Source organism: Mesocricetus auratus, unplaced genomic scaffold (assembly GCF_017639785.1).
Source record: "Mesocricetus auratus isolate SY011 unplaced genomic scaffold, BCM_Maur_2.0 Super-Scaffold_100007, whole genome shotgun sequence".
Lineage (NCBI taxonomy): Eukaryota > Metazoa > Chordata > Mammalia > Rodentia > Cricetidae > Mesocricetus > Mesocricetus auratus.
This window is the reverse complement of record NW_024429191.1, coordinates 10966140-10982305: the sequence shown is the minus strand read 5'-3', so window position 1 is coordinate 10982305 and position 16166 is coordinate 10966140. Positions and strand designations below refer to the sequence as shown.

At 54.5% G+C, this 16166-nt stretch overlaps 3 protein-coding genes across 5 annotated transcripts; 2 read left to right on the top strand and 1 right to left on the bottom strand.

Moving 5' to 3' along the window:
* Window positions 1–471: 471 nt before the first annotated feature.
* On the bottom strand, window positions 472–8990 carry Rgs11 (regulator of G protein signaling 11). The gene is made up of 17 exons (XM_040748386.1): window positions 8903–8990; window positions 8551–8647; window positions 8431–8481; window positions 8247–8353; window positions 7643–7694; window positions 7479–7537; window positions 7067–7143; window positions 6880–6961; window positions 6292–6360; window positions 4627–4650; window positions 4473–4534; window positions 4274–4387; window positions 4063–4178; window positions 3847–3934; window positions 3630–3768; window positions 1384–1466; window positions 472–1297 (listed from the first exon to the last, which is right to left on the bottom strand). The coding sequence occupies exons 1-17, from the start codon at window positions 8969–8971 to the stop codon at window positions 1183–1185; spliced, it is 1404 nt and encodes a 467-aa protein (XP_040604320.1). The 5' UTR covers window positions 8972–8990; the 3' UTR covers window positions 472–1182.
* A 1689-nt stretch (window positions 8991–10679) lies between these two features.
* Arhgdig (Rho GDP dissociation inhibitor gamma) lies at window positions 10680–12882 on the top strand. Of its 2 annotated transcripts, none has more exons than XM_040748385.1 (6): window positions 10680–10837; window positions 11516–11695; window positions 11788–11871; window positions 12234–12292; window positions 12387–12450; window positions 12530–12882. In XM_040748385.1, the coding sequence occupies exons 1-6, from the start codon at window positions 10765–10767 to the stop codon at window positions 12727–12729; spliced, it is 660 nt and encodes a 219-aa protein (XP_040604319.1). In that variant the 5' UTR covers window positions 10680–10764; the 3' UTR covers window positions 12730–12882. The 2 variants fall into 2 exon arrangements, with proteins under 2 accessions (XP_040604319.1, XP_005081608.1); XM_005081551.4 differs by having other exon boundaries at window positions 12234–12310.
* Window positions 12883–13019: 137 nt separating this feature from the next.
* Window positions 13020–16158, top strand: Pdia2 (protein disulfide isomerase family A member 2). Of its 2 annotated transcripts, XM_005081552.3 has the most exons (11): window positions 13020–13235; window positions 13859–14065; window positions 14170–14303; window positions 14380–14517; window positions 14585–14701; window positions 14837–14962; window positions 15032–15229; window positions 15315–15435; window positions 15521–15702; window positions 15825–15932; window positions 16031–16158. In XM_005081552.3, exons 1-11 carry the CDS (start codon window positions 13028–13030, stop codon window positions 16073–16075), a joined length of 1584 nt encoding a protein of 527 aa, XP_005081609.1. In that variant the 5' UTR covers window positions 13020–13027; the 3' UTR covers window positions 16076–16158. The 2 variants fall into 2 exon arrangements, 1 of the variants encoding a protein (XP_005081609.1); XR_005878141.1 differs by lacking the exon at window positions 15521–15702.
* The last annotated feature ends 8 nt before the right edge of the window (window positions 16159–16166 follow it).

Below are 16166 nucleotides of genomic sequence, written 5' to 3'. Positions count from 1 at the left end.
CAAGGTTTCTTAGGGTTCCAGGACTTTCTTTGGGTCATACATCCTGCAGCTGGGCACATCTACTCCAGGGAACATGGGACAGATAGCAGCAGCCTGTCTGCTCACAGCTTCTTTAACAAGTTTCTGGCTCTCTGTACCCATTTTCCTCCAAAGACCAAGGGCCTCAGGTCGGCAGACTGAGACCACTGAAGCCTGAGAGGACTGGGCCACTTTAAGTAGCCACTTAAAAAATACATTTATAGCTGGGTGTTGGTGGCGCATGCCTTTAATCCCAGCACTCGGGAGGCAGAGTCAGGTGGATCTCTGAGTTTGTCCGGCCTGGTCTACATCGAGAGTTCCAGGACAGCCTCCAAAATAAGACAGAGAAATCCTGTCTCGAAAAACAAAAACAAAAAATATATATATTTTTGGGGGAGAGTAGAGATATGTATGGAAGTCAGAAGACCAAAATGGACCCACAGGAGAATGGACTAAGCAAGGCTCTGAATCTTTTATTTCTGTAGAAATGAGGTGTGAGGGGAGACCGGAGAACAGCCCTGCTGGGAGCTGTATGGCAGAAGGAGGTGGTATCTTTCTTTCTACCTCTGGGGCAGGGGTGGCAAAGCTAGCAGCACAGAGGACAGCCTGGATAGGGAGACTATTCTTTGCCAAAGACCTGCCCTATGGGATCTGGGAGTACCAGTCAGGACAACGGCATGGAGTTGACTTTCTACAGATCTGGTAAGACAGGCAGAAGAGATGCCATGTATAGTGGTGAGTATGGTACCTACAGATACAGTCTTCCAAGAAGCCACTGGGTTTAGCTTCAGCAGAACAAGGAGACTATACAATGGCGGAGCTCTCCTGATTAGTATGGCATGGCCAGAGACCAGTGTCTCCATGTGTCACTGACAACATTCTAGAAATGAGATGGCCACCTAGTCCTGAACTTAAGACTACAGAATACCAGGAACTCTGAGGATCTTAATTTTACCTTCTAGGAACAAGTCTTGACCAATGAGATCTCTTTGCTAGGAATCAATGTCAGGGGAGGACTTCCTTAGTGGAGGGTCAGGGGCCTCACAGCAAGGCTGGGCTTTCTACACAGGGAGATACCAGTGCTGGGGGCCCAGTATCCAGGAAAGCATGACCCCACAGGTATGGGGCAGGTGATGGTAAGGTGAGGTGACAGGCAAGATCCATCTACTCCTCCCCATTGCCACCTGCAGGGGCGCTGGTTGCTACAGGCTCCCCAGGAGTAGGTTGAAGAGCTGGGCTGGGGCTTGATTGCAGAGGCTTCCGCAAGAATGGAAATGCCCTGGGGACAAGAAAGTGCTGAGGGCCTTGGTCTTCTCTTGCAGGGTCTCCCCTGCTCAGTGGGTATGGGGCGCTGGCGTGGCTCACCGGCGCTTGGTCTCCAGTGGGATCACAGCTTCCTCCAACAGACCTTTGTATATGTCAGACTTCAGGAACCTTGGGTAGGAGTCCTGCAGGAGACAGTGTCCAGTCTGACTCTTCCATTTTCTAGCCAGCTCCAGGCAGGCATTGCTGGGGCCACCTTCTGCTCATAGGCCATGCAGAGCAGGGTACTGAGGTGGGGGGAACTATCCAGCACTAGACTAACCCAAACCAAGACTTAGAGAGACCTGGCGCCCATTTGGTGGGGGCCACCAGATTGCAAAACATGGGCAAGAGGTGCCATGTTCACACATAGAGGGATGAACCAAGCACTTCCAACCTGGGAAGAGGAGCCAGAATGCCTCTACCTCTATAGAGGCAGGCAAGGATGGTTCACACCTGTAATCCCAGCACTCAGGAGGCACAGACAGGTGGATCTCTATGAGTTCAAGGCCAGCCTGGTCTACATAGTAAATTCCAGGATAGTCTTTTAAAAAAAAAGCATACACACACACACACACACACCCTAACACCAGAAAGCAGGAGGCCAACAAGGGCTGGGAGTCATGTAATGTGACTAGGCCATGCCAGGTGGTGGTGGCGCATGCCTTTAATCCCAGCACTTGGGAGGCAGAGGCAGGTGGATCTCTGTGAGTTCGAGACCAAGCCTGGTCTACCGATTGAGTTCTAGGACAGGCTCCAAAATAATACAGAGAAGCCCTGTCTCGAAAAACCAAAAAAAAAAAAAAAAAAAAGATGACTAGGCCAGGAGTGTAAGCTTGAGTTCAAGTGAGGGAACTCACAGGTCTGCACAGGTCAGGGTTAAGGAACATATGGAAACATTTTTTTTTAATGCCCTACAGGTTTATTTGCAGCCTGATTTTTATGGAGGCATTTTTTAAAAAAGACTTATTATGTATAGTGTTCTGCCTCCAAGCATGCCCCCAGGCTGGAAGAGGGCACCATATCTCATTATAGATGGTTGGGAGCCACCTATAATTCGGGGAATTGAACTCAGGACCTCTGGAAGACCAAGCAGTGCTCTTAACCACTAAGCCATCTCTCCAGCGTGGAGACCCTTTTTTTTTTTTTTTTTTTTTTTTTTTTTGGTTTTTCGAGACAGGGTTTCTCTGTGGCTTTGGAGGCTGTCCTGGAACTCGCTCTGTAGACCAGGCTGGCCTCGAACTCACAGAGATCCGCCTGCCTCTGCCTCCCGAGTGCTGGGATTAAAGGCGTGCGCCACCAACGCCCGGCGAGACCCATTTTTTAAAAACAACACTTTGTTGTTGTTGTTGTTTAGCTGGTTTGAGACAGGGTTTCTCTGTGTAGCCTGGCTATCCTGGAACTCACTCTGTAAGCCAGAACTCACTATGCTCTGCCTGACTCCCCCACTCTACCCCACCCCCACCCCGCCAAGTGCTGGGATTAAAGGTTTATGCCACTATATCTGGCTTTTTTTGTTGTTGTTTGTTTTTAGTTTTGTTTGCTTGTTTTTTTTTGAGAAAGCAGGTTTTTTGTTTGTTTGTTTGTTTGTTTTAATGGTGTGATGATGCATGTCTGAAATCCTAACACTCTTGGGGTGGAAACAGAAGGATCAGGAGTTCAGTCTTCCATGGCAACTACTGGAGACTGTCTCTAATGACAACGATGATGATGGTCAATTGTTGTGGGTTGAACTTATTAAATATGTTGAAATCTATATTTGTTTGGTTTTTGTTTGTTTGTTTTGAAACAGGATCTCAATATGTAGACCAGGCTGGCCTTGAACTCCCAGAGATTCTCCTGCCTCTGACTACCCAGTGCCAGGATTAAAGGTTTGCAACACCATGCCCTAAGAAATCTATGAATTTATTATGGTATTAACATCCGGAGGCTAAGACAGGAGGATCACCTACAAGTCAAAGGCCAGCCTGGGCATTTATACTACTTAGAGACAGTGACTCAGACAAACTAGAAAACCTCACCAACTGCTCTGAACAAATGCCAAGGGTCCAGCTAATTAAAACTGATCCGTAGTGTAAAGAATGAAGCTTTGACTCCATCTACACCACTAGATGACCAGAGCGCACACTCACGGGTGGGGTGGGGAACGGACAGCCCAGTCAAGAGACAGTAGGCAATGCTAGGGTCTGAACACCACTACACTGGTTTACTGAAACCAGGCTTTGCTCACTCCTTGTGAAGCCAACACAAAAAACAACTGAAAGCAGAGTAGGAAGGGCTGTGATGGCGGGGACACCAGATGTGCCCACCTTCTTCATGAGCATGTAGATATGCAGTTGTGCCGCATCCAGGACATAGCGGTGTGGCTGGCGCAACCCCTCCAGGGTCCACTCCATTGTCCGACTGTCAATGTTGATCCAGCGAGCAGCTCCAGGGGCCAGGAACTGTCTGGGATACAGACGGTACAGAGTAGGCCCATGCTGGGCCTGAGCGATGGCCAACTGGTTTCCACTTCCACACACTTACTGATAGACGGTATCCACCAGGGTGGGAACCTGGGCCTGCCCACCAAAGCGCAGCTCCTCACATGCCTCCCAGAAGCTGAGGTTTTCCGCTGAGGACAGGGCAGCAATCGGGGTTAGGGATTCTCACTGAGCAGGCTTGAGACCGCCTGGGGCAGGGTCCCTGGTTGCAACACTCCCTCCCTTGGGAGTGCCTATAGCAGTACCGTAGGCTTCTCACCGCTGAACTCTTTCTGGAGAAAATCCATGAAGTGGCCACGCCCCATGGGGTCATCGAGGAGCTCCCGGAAGCTGAAGCTCCATCTCTCAACGCGGAGCTTTGTGGGGGCTGTCACCCTGGGATGGGAGTGGTGAGGGAGAGAGAGGAGGCTGCCGATCCTGCTACCAGTCCGGGAGCATTTGACAGAGCCACCATAACACCCAGGGCTTACATGGGTGCATTCATGGTCCAGTAGGTGACATCGTCTGTGATCCAAGGGTTGCTGGGCAGGCATCCTGACATGATGGGATCGTGCGGGCCATGCTGGCTGCTGAACTTCAGGTACCTGGGGGTTCCAGGGGCGGGTGCAGGGTAGCCTTAGGGACAAAAGGTTCTGGGTTGGGAAGGGTCTCTTGCTGCCCTTTACTCACGCCTCGAGGCAGACAGAGGACTTCACCCGGTTCCTGCCCAATGCCTTCTTGAAGCACTCGATCTAGGACATCAGAACTGAGTCAGGACCTATGGGGGCTGGGGGGTGGGGGATGGGGCATGGGCATTCCTATCCCCCAAGTTTCTCAAACCTACCTCACACTTATAGAAATCCGAGCTCTAAGTCTGGAAGACACAGGTGGCTTAAGTTAAAGCAGCCTTCTGGGTTCAGGAAACCTCCCAAGCCACCACCCAGGGCTGAGACCTTGTCCCACCAGGATGCAGCAAAGAATGGCTCAGACCCGAAGCTCAACTTTTGGAGCCCCCTCCTCCTAGCCCTAGAGGAGGCCTCTGACAGCCTTTATCTGGAGACTCTGAAGATGTTCTACAAAACCCTAAGTTTCCCCAGGCTACCTAGAAATTCTTCAGTTGTTATTAACCTCTCACATTTTCTGATGACTTCCAACTATTTTTGTTGTTGAGACAGGGTTTTATTTGATTCATTCTGGCCTTGAACTCATGATGTAGTTGAGGATGCCCTTACAGTTCTGATCCTTCTGCCTTAGGAGTAACCATGATTAGAGGTGTCTGACATCATAAATGACATTTAAAGTATTTTTGTTTGTTTTGGTTTGGGTTTTCAAGACAAGGTTTCTCTGTATAACAACTCTGGCTGGCTTGGCTATCCTGGAACTTGCTCTGTATACCAGGTTGACCCTGAACAGAGATCCACCTGCCTCTGCCTCTGCAAGGACTAAAGGTGTGAGTCACCACACCTGCTGTTTTGAGACAGTCTCTCTATGTAGCTCTGGCTGTCCTGGAACTTGCTATGTAGACCACGATGCCCTTGAACTCGGAGAGATCCACCTGCCTCCACTTCTCAAGTGCTGGAATTAACAGGGCATGCCACTATGCCTGGCCTGTAAAGTCTTTTGAAAAACATGTATACTGAGAAATCCTTGTCTGGGGAGTCGGCCTCAACGGAGTCACAGTGCATCTAGGCATCTCTGTATGGTTGGACTGCAGGAACCACCCAGTAGACTGACCAACTATTCCCAATTCCTTAGCCACACTGGACTGGGGGCTGAGGTGAATGGTGCCCCTGACTTCTAACGTTCATCCTCGTCTCTCTGCTTTTACATGCAGGAAAGTTAGGGGCTGAAGTTAGCAAGAAGCTGTGAGGCAACAGGGTCTGTTCTAGAATGTGGGTTTTGGTGGGAGGGACTGATAGGAGTAAAGAGGTATTGTCGCCTGCTGTATTAGTTAGAGCCTGTCTGCACTGGGTCCCACCTTCTCCAGTTTGGATGTGAGCAGATGCTGTTTCAGCCTGGGGGAGGAGCCTCCCACCCTCCCCCAGGACTACCACTTACTTGCACCCAAGGCAGCAGGTGGGAGGAAAGAGGAGAACAAGAGTTACTAAGGGAGGGCTGGAGAGTGGCTCAGAGGTTAAGAGCACCTCAGAGGTTAAGAGCACTGACTGCTCTTCCAGGGGTCCTGAGTTCAATTCCCAGCAACCACATGGTGGCTCACAACCATCTACAATTCAATCTGGTGCCCTCTTCTGATACGTAGGCAGAACACTGTATATGTAATAAATAAATAAATAAAAAAGAGTTACTAAGGGAGCCTGAGGTGGAGTGCAAGAGGCACTGAGGTCAAGCAGTGCAAAAGAGGGACCTTGGAGAGGCCGCATGAGGTACCGTTAGGTGGATCAAAGGGTAACTGGATAGATGAGCAGTCCAATGAACTCTAGCGGGAGGGCATGTGCTACTGTTGAAGCAGCAGGCAGTGGGGTGCTGGGGCTGAATGGGAGGTGCTTACCATCTGTGCTCGAGTGGAGTTGTAAGAGCCTCTCTCGAGACCCTGCTCCAGAATGTTAGGTGCCCCGGGCTGCAGAAGGATGGTGAGATGTGGTGCTAAACCCTCTGCCCCCAACAGACTGCCATACCCTTTACTCTTTGGTGTGGGAACTGAGTCTGGACCTGGCCTTGAACCCCATCTCTCTACCCACCCAGACTCAGGGTGATCCCCTCAGATAGTAAGCAGACCTCAAGTCACGTGTTAAGGCCTCAGTTTCCCAGGCACTGTCCCCCCAAACCCTCTGTATAACTGTGCTCAGCCCCCCACTTGCCTCCTAGGACACTCAAGTCCTGCATTAACTCTTGTGTGTCTCCCATAGACAGTGTGAAGCTGGTTTGTTCAATGGTCTAGGACAAGAGGCAGCCTCAGGCCTGACCATGTCACCTATACATTCTCAGCTGAGAAACAAAACAAACTTCCAGTCACCCATCCAGACCCTGAGATGTGCCATAGCCTTAAGGAGGCAGTTTTGAGAAAGTCTCTTAGCAAAGCACACAGACCCCTTTTGATGACCTGGCAAACTCCCCTGCCCCCCACATGAGGACTCACAGGGGGTTTGTTCACCAGCCAGTATGTCTGCTCCTGACATGAAATGACCAGCCTGTCTCCCTTCCGGCGCTGCTTAGCTGCCCTGGGAGAAGTAGGCAGAGGTGAGTGGAAGCTGGTCCTACAACAGCACTCCCCATCCTGAACATTCTGGGCTCAGTGTCCAACTAGCTGTGGTTTGGTGTCTCACCGCAGCTGCTCTCGAGCCTGCATCACTACTAGATCCCATGCATGGCTGATCTTCTTGTGCAGCTGGGCATAGTGTTCCTGGAGGGCAGTAGGGTATCCAGTGGGTAAAGTGGGTAACCCACACACAGGCCTAGCTCTGGAACATGGACCCCAGCTCGCAGGGACACTGCAGGGAGTTAATGTGTGTGTGTGTGTGTGTCCCCACCTGGTAAAGAAACCAGCTCACTCTATAGGATCATAAACAGGGGCTGCCTGCCCCTTCTGGGAACCCCTAAGCCTCCCCTGGAGGTACAGGTGCCTTCCCAGGGAGACTGCAGGTACTGAGTCGGGGCACTGTTATCTAGAGGCCTAGACTGTATGCTGTAGGCTCAAGGGGTGAGTCTGTGCGGGATTTAGCCTGCTGGAGACCCCACCTTCTCGTAGTCCACCAGGGCCCCTTGTTTTTGGATGTTCTTCTTAGCCAGGTAGATGGCTGGAAGGATAGGAACATAATGCAGAGGGCCATTACTTTCCAAACCCCATGGCATTGTCCTGGGACCGCCAGTTCCCAGATTGGATGTATATCCTTCCTACTCACCATAGTCCAGCTCAGAAGCTGGCCACAGAGTGCTTGTCCAGAAGTAGGGTGTCTTGTTTTGTGCAGGAAAAATGTTGTCCAAGACCTTCTTGTCTCTCCCAGTTATCCCCCCCCACACACACACCACCAACCACCATACTCCTAGCTATGGCTGGTCAGAGGGTTCATCCTTATCTGGAAGCTCCAGCTGACCACTGCCCATTCTTTCTACCTGGCACTGAGGCCAGTTTGTCTCTTGGGGTCCTGTGAAGGGACCACCTCCATGACTCTGAATGCCTCCCCAACTGACTGGGGAAGAAGTAGAGCCTGATCATCCAAGGATGTGGTCACAGTCTGAGCTTGGGGTGGCCTGGACTCACACACTGAGGTGCTGGGCTCCTATCACCAAACCCAGCAGATAATCTTTCAGAGTTGGGACCTGCTGCTGGACTCAGTGCTCAGTGCTCCACACATTGCCCTTTGCATGTCTTCTGCAGCTCCAGAAAATTGAAGCTCCCTTGACTTGCTGTCCAAATCTTTTGGGGGAGGGTGCGGGTCCAGCGCCAACCACAGTAAGCTCCACCCCTTCCCTGGTGGGGATGCACTCTGCTACCCTGGGTCTGACCTGAAACCTGTAGGGCGTCTCATCAGGCCGGAGCATCAAGTGTCGAGACTCACGAAGTGGGTAGATGTAGCCATATTGCGCTAGGAGTGTGCCCAGGTGCAGGGCCTCTGAGGAGGGGGAAAAGGGAGAGCTCCGCCAGCGCCCCACCCCCCACTGCCCCAAGCCGCGGTGTGCCGACTCTCACCCTCCTCTGAGATGCAGAACTTCTGGACCAGCCATTCCACGACGTCTTTGCCTGCACGGGAGAGGCGAAGTGGGCGGAGACCGCGACGCCCTGCTCCCCTAGGGTGTCCACGAGCCTCACCCGCTACCGCGTGGGGAATGACGGTTATCAAAAGGCGCTGGCTCCGCATCTTCACGCCCTGGTCGGGGTCCTGCATGCTCACGACCACCCGCTCCATCTGAGAGTGAGCGCGGGAGGTGGGGGAGAGGGATGCAACTCAGATCGCGCGCACTTGCCCCCAGGTTCCCCAGGCTACCGCGGCGCGGGGACAACAAACTGGGGCAGCAAAGGCCCGAACCAGGGCCACCCAATGCTGTTGTTCTGAACTCCCAGTGCTTCCTCGGGTCTCCCCAGTGCTGTTCACTCCCCTCACCTGCCACGTTCCACGCCCCCTCTCCTGTCCAAACCCTATGCCCACAGGCGGAGGACCCACCTTGCTGAGATGCGGCCTTTGCGTACGGGAGCACCCGCTGTGGGGTGTGCAGCCCACAGCCATGGCCATGGCGGATGTCCGAGAGGAGACGCCCCGCCCCTTACCGGCCCCTCCCGCCAAGGTTAACCGTGTGAGCACAGGTTCCCGCACGACCGAGTCACCGGAGCTCTGCAGGCTGTGATTTGGGATAGCCTGCTGTGGGGGCAGCCTGAAACCTCAGAGGAGTTTACCTTGGTCTGGTGGCTACCTACCTCAAGGCTTGGCCTTGGAGATGGGACATATCACCGAAGCTTTGGAAAAGGACAGGTTTTCATCAGTGTGGAAACAGTAAGAAAGGATGAAGCCTAGAAAGGATGGAGGACTCTATAAGAGGAGCCTGTGGCCAAGTGGGCCAGGTTGGGAGCATTAGTTTAGGGTCTTGGTAGTCACTACTCGATCCGTGGGCCCTTAAGGAGTGCGGGGGCCAGCAGCGTCAGGGATTTGGGGTCAAGACTGTAGTTTAATTGGCCTGAAGAGTATCCTTTCAAACATGTGGCACCATGTATGGCCTGTGTGGAGCCACAGGGTGGCATGATGTAGGCCATACCTGGCAGGATTGCTGACTATTTATTTATAAAAGCATGAATGGGTCGTTTCTTCTTTCCTGAGGATAGGGTGCCCTCTTTCTCTCCCCCAAGGAATGCTGGGAGGGAGCCAACGGAGGGGGAATTGGCCTTACTGAGATTCAACTGCTATTTGAATTGATTCCAATGGATCAGGGGCTGGAGCGGTGTCCTGCCTAGATATGTTACATCACCCGTAGCTCCCCAGCCTATTCCTGCTTCCTACTTTACCTACACACAATGTCAGGCTGACCACCGGCCAGCTGTTCTCCCTGCATGAGTAGGCATCTATGGAGGCTTCAGGCTGCTGGCAGCTGAAACTATCCCCACCAAAGACAAGTCATTTTACATACTTCCTGTAGGGAGGGGTGGGTCTCCCTGGCATCCCGAGCTTCCTTGCAGGATCTTGCTTTGGAAAGGTAGTGGGCAGTGGTTATGCCCAGAAATGCATGATACTGTTTTGCACAACATTCCTTACTCAAATCCAGGCCTTTGGTCCTGCCGTCCTCAGGTGAAGGTCTGGCTCTCCATCCACCTGCCTTGGCTAATCAATATCCCCTTCCATCCCCAGGTCTCCTCTAGATGTCAAGATTAAATCTCTCAGCACCCACTTTCTGTTTATTCAGTGTCCTTTCTTTTCCCAGTCATAGGAACCTGCAGAATTGTCTGGGTTCCCGGGTCCCCACAGACACATCCCCCCACCCCACATTCACAGTCTGCACCAATAAGATTTAAGGGATCCTTGAGTCTGTGTGGCCCAGACTACACTTCACTGTGTGGGTGCCCAGAACCAACAGGGTGTGGCCCAGCTGGAGACTGATAGGCCCCAGGAGTCCCCTTTGCCCAAACACGAGGGAGGGAGCAGGTGGAGGGTTGCGGGGCTCCAGGTGTGCCCTGCTCCGTCTGCTGATAATGGGAGTCCAGGGACGTGGGGGAGTAGCACCTGTTCCACTTGGCGTCCCTGACCAGCACGCCCCGCCTAGGGGATCCCTGGGGACGCGACTCCCCGTGGGGGTGGGGCGGCCCTGGGTCCCTGGCTACGCGTCCCGGCGCGGGGCGCGGCAGGGACGACGGGGTTCCGGCGCGGTGCGGACGACACGCGCGTCTCTGCGGGCTGCGCGGGGTCCGCGGAGCGGCTGGGGGCGCGCGGCGCGGGCGCGGCGCTGGGCGCGGGGGGCGCTCCCGGCCGGGATGAGCTCACCGCAGTCGCGCCGGGGCTGAGCCGAGCGGGCGGCGGCTCCGCGGCGGGCCGCGGCTATCATGCTGGGCCTGGACGCGTGCGAGCTGGGGGCGCAGCTGCTGGAGCTGCTCCGGCTGGCGCTGTGCGCCAGAGGTGAGTGACCCGGCCCGGAGGCGGCCACGTGCGCCGGGGGCTGCAAGGGAGCGGCGTGGTTGGGGGTCAGTCCCCGCGGCAACTTTGGGGGCTTGTGGGGACCTCGTGGCGTGGATTCTGGCCGGGTGTGGGACTTAAGTCCACGCAGACTCTTCTGGGGAAGGGAGCCAGGAGGAAAGGAGTGTGCCCAGCCTGGAGGCTGCGGCCTCTCCCGTAGGTGGGGCTGGGGCTCCTTCCGGTGAGAGGCAATCTTAAGGTTGGAGGACAGTGGGCAGCATCTCAGTGAGACCCCTGCCCAAGAAACCCAAAGGGTCTATGGAGACCCCTTGTTTGGGGCACCACCGTAGGGGCCAAGGATATCAAGGGAAGAGCTCAGAGCTGGGGAGCCCCTGGAGTACCTCAGGGCCACTACTCTTAAGCAGTGGCCTGTAAGCTGACTAGAAAACAAATTGGTCTCTCCAGGGTCTCTTAGGAATCTCCTCCAGTCACCAGAGCCCCTTCTAAAGAGACCAAGCCTAGGGACTTCTAGGGACTTAGGGGCCACTGTGTGTGTATGACAGCTCCTCTGGTTTCTTTAGCTCCACTGGGCAGTGGTGAGAGTGTGGGTCCCAGCTCATCACTTGAATGTCAGGGTCAGCAGGTGGCAGGTGCTTACACCAAGCCTTCCCCTACTTCCAGTCCTCTTGGCTGACAAGGACGGGGAGCCGATCCCATCCGAGGAGGTGCTGGATGAAACTGTACCAGAGTACCAGGCCCCTGGGAAGAAGAGCATGCTGGCAATCTGGCAGCTGGACCCTGAGGACGTGAGCCTGGTCAAGTACAAGCAGGCGCTGCTGGGGCCCCTGCCACCCATTCTGGGTATGGCCTGGGGTCTGGATGTGGAGGGCTGCAAGCAGGGGGGCGGGAAGGCGGGGTCAGCAGGGCACCCTGTGGATGCTGTCTCTCCTCAGACCCCAGCCTGCCCAACGTGCAGGTGACTAGGCTGACACTGCTGTCGGATCAGGCTCCAGGGCCTATCATCATGGACCTTACAGGTAACCCCCTCTGCAGACCACAGCCCGTCTTTGGATGAAGACGATTCTAGGACCCCGTGCCGAATCCTAGTTCCTTGGGCCACAGACTCCATGGGCACCGCCAGTCCCTATGTATCTATTCCTGGGGCAGGGTTCTTTTTTTTTGTTTGTTTTTTGTTTTTTCGAGACAGGGTTTCTCTGTGCAGTTTTGGAGGCTGTCCTGGCACTCACTCTGTAGACCAGGCTGGCCTCGAACTCACAGAGATCCGCCTGCCTCTGCCTCCCGAGTGCTGGGATTAAAGGCGTGTGCCACCAACGCCCGGCTGGGGCAGGGTTCTTGTACACCCTAGAAATACAGAGTATATCTGTCATTTCTCTAACAGGGGACCTGGCTGCACTGAAAAACCAGGTGTTTGTCCTGAAGGAGGGCATTGAATACAAGGTGAAGATCACCTTCAAGGTGAGGGTAGCTGCAGTAGGGGGCCAGCCATGTCCCAGCCTTCCAGAGAAGGCCCTCAACATTCTCCTTCCCCCAGGTCAACAAGGAGATTGTGAGTGGCCTCAAATGTCTGCATCACACCTATCGTCGGGGATTACGTGGTGAGATGCTGTGGAAGGGCCGCCTGGGGCCGGGAGAGGTGGACAGAGGGGTGGCTCTTAATGAACTTCCTTCCCATAGTGGACAAGGCCATCTTCATGGTGGGCAGCTATGGCCCCAGGGCCCAGGAGTATGAATTTGTGACGACAGTGGAGGAAGCACCCAGGGGCGCATTGGCACGTGGCCTCTACGTGGTCAGGTCCCTCTTCACTGATGATGACAGGCTTGACCACCTGTCCTGGGAGTGGTGCCTTCATGTCTGCCAGGACTGGAAGGACTGAACCTACTTGGGGCCTGCTTTCCCAATTTCTGTCAGTTGCAGAAGGACCTGCAAGCATTCCCTAGACCTCCCAGTTGGTGACCAGATATCCCCCACTCTGCTGTGTCCTGCCCCCCTGCCTGGTGCCCATTAAATGTTACCCTGTCTCGCTGGCCTCCTGTTGCCTTTTTCTGCCTATCTCCGCCCTCTGGGGGCCTTTCAGGGTTTATCTTCCCTGAGACCCAGCCAGGTGCCACGTGGCTGTTGCTGCTTGGTCCCCGATCCCTTTATCTACTCCAGCCTTCAGGGCCCTGCACACCATGGATGGTCGGTTCCTGACAGTGTTGCTGCTCCTGCTGGGTGTCTCAGGCCCATGGGGACAGGGGCAGGAGCCTGAGAGTCCTTCAGAGGTGCTCCCTGAGGAGTCCTCTGGGGAAGAAGTCCCCAAGGAGGATGGGATCTTGGTCCTGAGCCACCGCACCCTGAGCCTGGCACTACAGGAGCACCCAGCCCTGATGGTGGAGTTTTGTGAGTGCTTGGATCAGAAGTTTGGGGACTATGGTGACAGCCTAGGGGCTCAGGCTTCTAGACTTGGCCCTTGTGGGTACCTTGTGTCCCAGGATCCCTGAGATGGTGCCTGATATTGAGCTGGGCTGGGTGGTCGTCTAGTGTGAGCAGGGAGTTGTGGTAGAGCAGTGGGCGGCTGGAGGACATGTGGATGCCCATAGCCCCTCTCTGTCAGCCGAGGCCACATACTGATGTTACTACCTTTGGGGACTCTATTCCAAATGGCTGGTCACCAGTCCTTCTGTGAAGGCAATGTCCAGACTGGGTGGCCCACTCGGGGTCCTATGGCATATGTGTCTGTGGCTCCTCACAACCCTTCACAAATGTCAAAGCCATTCTTAGTTGGTAGGCTTCAGAAAGAAGCTACATGTGGCCCTGGAGAGAGGAAGCAGGATTTTTCCCAAACTCCCAAACCTCAATGTGCCTGGGCCCCAAGGGTTCTCTGGGGTCTGGCACCCAGGTGTGGTGGTGATCAATGCCGAGGATGGGCCTGAGGGAGGGTGTGAACAGAACATGCTTCCTGTTGGACCTGGGCTGCAGCTGGGGCTGTTGAGGACTGGTGCACTCACAGCCTCATCCCCCAGATGCCCCATGGTGTGGTCACTGCAAGGCACTAGCTCCTGAGTACAGCAAGGCGGCTGCCCTGCTGGCAGCTGAGTCAGCTTCGGTCACCTTGGCCAAGGTGGATGGGCCTGCGGAACCAGAGCTGACCAAGGAGTTTGGTGTGGTAGGGTACCCTACGCTCAAGTTCTTCCAGAATGGGAACCGCACAAACCCTGAAGAATACACAGGTATGAGGTGGGTATGTCCAGGGGTGGGCAAGCGTGCAGGTGTGCAGTGGGTGTGGCCTAGCGACGGGGCAGAAGCGCAGTCTGAAATAGGGACATCTTTGCAGGGCCCCAGAAGGCTGAGGGCATTGCTGAGTGGCTGAGGCGAAGAGTGGGGCCCAGTGCCGTACATCTGGAAGATGAGGAAGGTGTCCAGGCACTGATAGCCAAATGGGAGGTGGTGGTCATTGGCTTCTTTCAGGTAAACCGGGAGGGGTAGATGGGCTGTGGCAACAGTGCTGGTAGCACCCACCATTCTCACAGGGCTGGGTCTGTAGGACCTACAGGAAGAGGATGTGGCCACCTTCCTGGCCTTGGCCAGGGATGCCCTGGACATAACCTTTGGCTTCACTGACCAGCCACAGCTCTTTCAGAAGTTTGGCCTCACCAAGGATACTGTGGTCCTTTTCAAGAAGGTGGGTTGGGACTAAGGACAGGGTTGGGGTCAGGGCTATAGCTCCTGTTAACTTTGCTGGTGTCCAGTTTGATGAGGGTCGAGCCGACTTCCCGGTAGACAAGGACACTGGCCTGGACCTAGGGGACCTGTCCCGCTTCCTCATCATACATAGCATGCACCTGGTCACGGAGTTCAACAGTCAGGCAAGTCATAATATGGGTCACAGTGAGGTAGGGTAGAGGGACCTTTAGAAGTGGGCGGCTTGGCAGGGGTGGAGGGATCTTGGGCTGCCCCCCAACAGAGATCCAGGATAAGTCATGAGTTTCCCACCCCTCCAGACTTCACCTAAGATCTTCGCAGCCAAGATCCTCAACCACCTGCTGCTGTTTGTGAACCAGACACTAGCTCAGCACAGGGAACTGCTGACAGGCTTCAGGGAGGCAGCTCCCCCATTCCGGGGGCAGGTACTGGGGGACCAGGAGGGAGGAGTGGTAGGGTTAAGGGAGACCCCCAACTTGTATGGCTTTTGGTAGGTGTTGTTCGTGATGGTGGATGTGGCTGCTGACAATGGCCATGTGCTGAAGTATTTTGGCCTCAAGGCTGAGGAAGCCCCCACTCTGCGCCTGATCAATGTTGAGACCACCAAGAAGTATGCACCTACGGATGTGGTGCCCATCACTGCAGCTTCTGTGGCTGCCTTCTGCCAGGCAGTCCTCCATGGGCAAGTCAAGGTCTGTAGCTTTTAGAGGAAGGAGCAGCAGTCCTAGGACCCTGGCCCTACAGAAGACCCCAGTGAAGGCCTGCTTGCTTTCCCAGCCCTATCTCCTAAGCCAGGAGATACCCCCGGACTGGGATCAGCGGCCAGTCAAGACTCTCGTGGGCAAGAATTTTGAGCAGGTGGCTTTTGATGAAACCAAGAGTGTGTTTGTAAAGTTCTGTGAGTTTTGAAGAGGGAGAAGGTGGCAGGCTGGTGGGGGTGGGCAGGGTGTGGGTCAACTAGACAAGCATGACTCCTTCCCTAGATGCCCCATGGTGCAGCCACTGCAAGGAGATGGCTCCAGCCTGGGAGGCACTGGCAGAGAAGTACAGGGATCGTGAGGACATTGTCATCGCCGAGTTGGATGCTACAGCTAATGAGCTGGAGGCCTTTTCTGTGCATGGCTATCCCACCCTTAAGTTCTTCCCTGCAGGGCCAGATAGGAAGGTGAAGGGATAGATGGGATGGATAGTAGTAAGGACTGGACTACTTACTATTCCATAGCTGGCTTGGTTAGCATTAGGCTGTGGCTGAGGAGTATGCCCTCAGGTCCTTTCCTTTCTCCTCAGGTAATAGAATACAAAAGCACTAGGGACCTAGAGACATTCTCCAAATTCCTGGACAGTGGAGGTGACTTGCCAGAGGAGGAGCCCAAGGAGCCTGCAGTCTCCACCCCAGTGGGTAGTCCCTTCAGGATACCAGCCCCCCTCAATAGGTTCTCTCCCAGGATGTGGGCAGAGGCAGGTCTGAGCTGGGCTTCTGTGATCCTTTCTAGGAAACACAAGACAATTCCACCGTGGGACCCAAGGAGGAGCTGTAGCCATATGGACACTGCATTCCAGGGAGTGGTGTCCTCAGGTGCTGGAGGGAGATATGCGCTATGAATAAAACTGTTTTCCCAGACTTTGTGT

Bases quoted from the DNA above. Each gene is read 5' to 3' on its own strand.
- Rgs11 (XM_040748386.1), bottom strand. From the start codon at position 8,971: ATGGCCATGGCTGTGGGCTGCACACCCCACAGCGGGTGCTCCCGTACG. The intron at 8,354-8,430 runs GTGAGAGTCGGC...CCCCCTCCTCAG, and splicing joins GTTCTGCATCTCAGAGGAGG to AGGCCCTGCACCTGGGCACA. The intron at 4,651-6,291 runs GTAAGCACCTCC...TTCCAGACTTAG, and splicing joins ACTCCACTCGAGCACAGATG to AGCTCGGATTTCTATAAGTG.
- Pdia2 (XM_005081552.3), top strand. From the start codon at position 13,028: ATGGATGGTCGGTTCCTGACAGTGTTGCTGCTCCTGCTGGGTGTCTCA. The intron at 13,236-13,858 runs GTGAGTGCTTGG...CTCATCCCCCAG, and splicing joins AGCCCTGATGGTGGAGTTTT to ATGCCCCATGGTGTGGTCAC. The intron at 14,702-14,836 runs GCAAGTCATAAT...CCACCCCTCCAG, and splicing joins TCACGGAGTTCAACAGTCAG to ACTTCACCTAAGATCTTCGC.
- Arhgdig (XM_005081551.4), top strand. From the start codon at position 10,765: ATGCTGGGCCTGGACGCGTGCGAGCTGGGGGCGCAGCTGCTGGAGCTG. The intron at 10,838-11,515 runs GTGAGTGACCCG...CCCTACTTCCAG, and splicing joins GCTGGCGCTGTGCGCCAGAG to TCCTCTTGGCTGACAAGGAC. The intron at 12,451-12,529 runs GTGAGATGCTGT...TCCTTCCCATAG, and splicing joins CTATCGTCGGGGATTACGTG to TGGACAAGGCCATCTTCATG.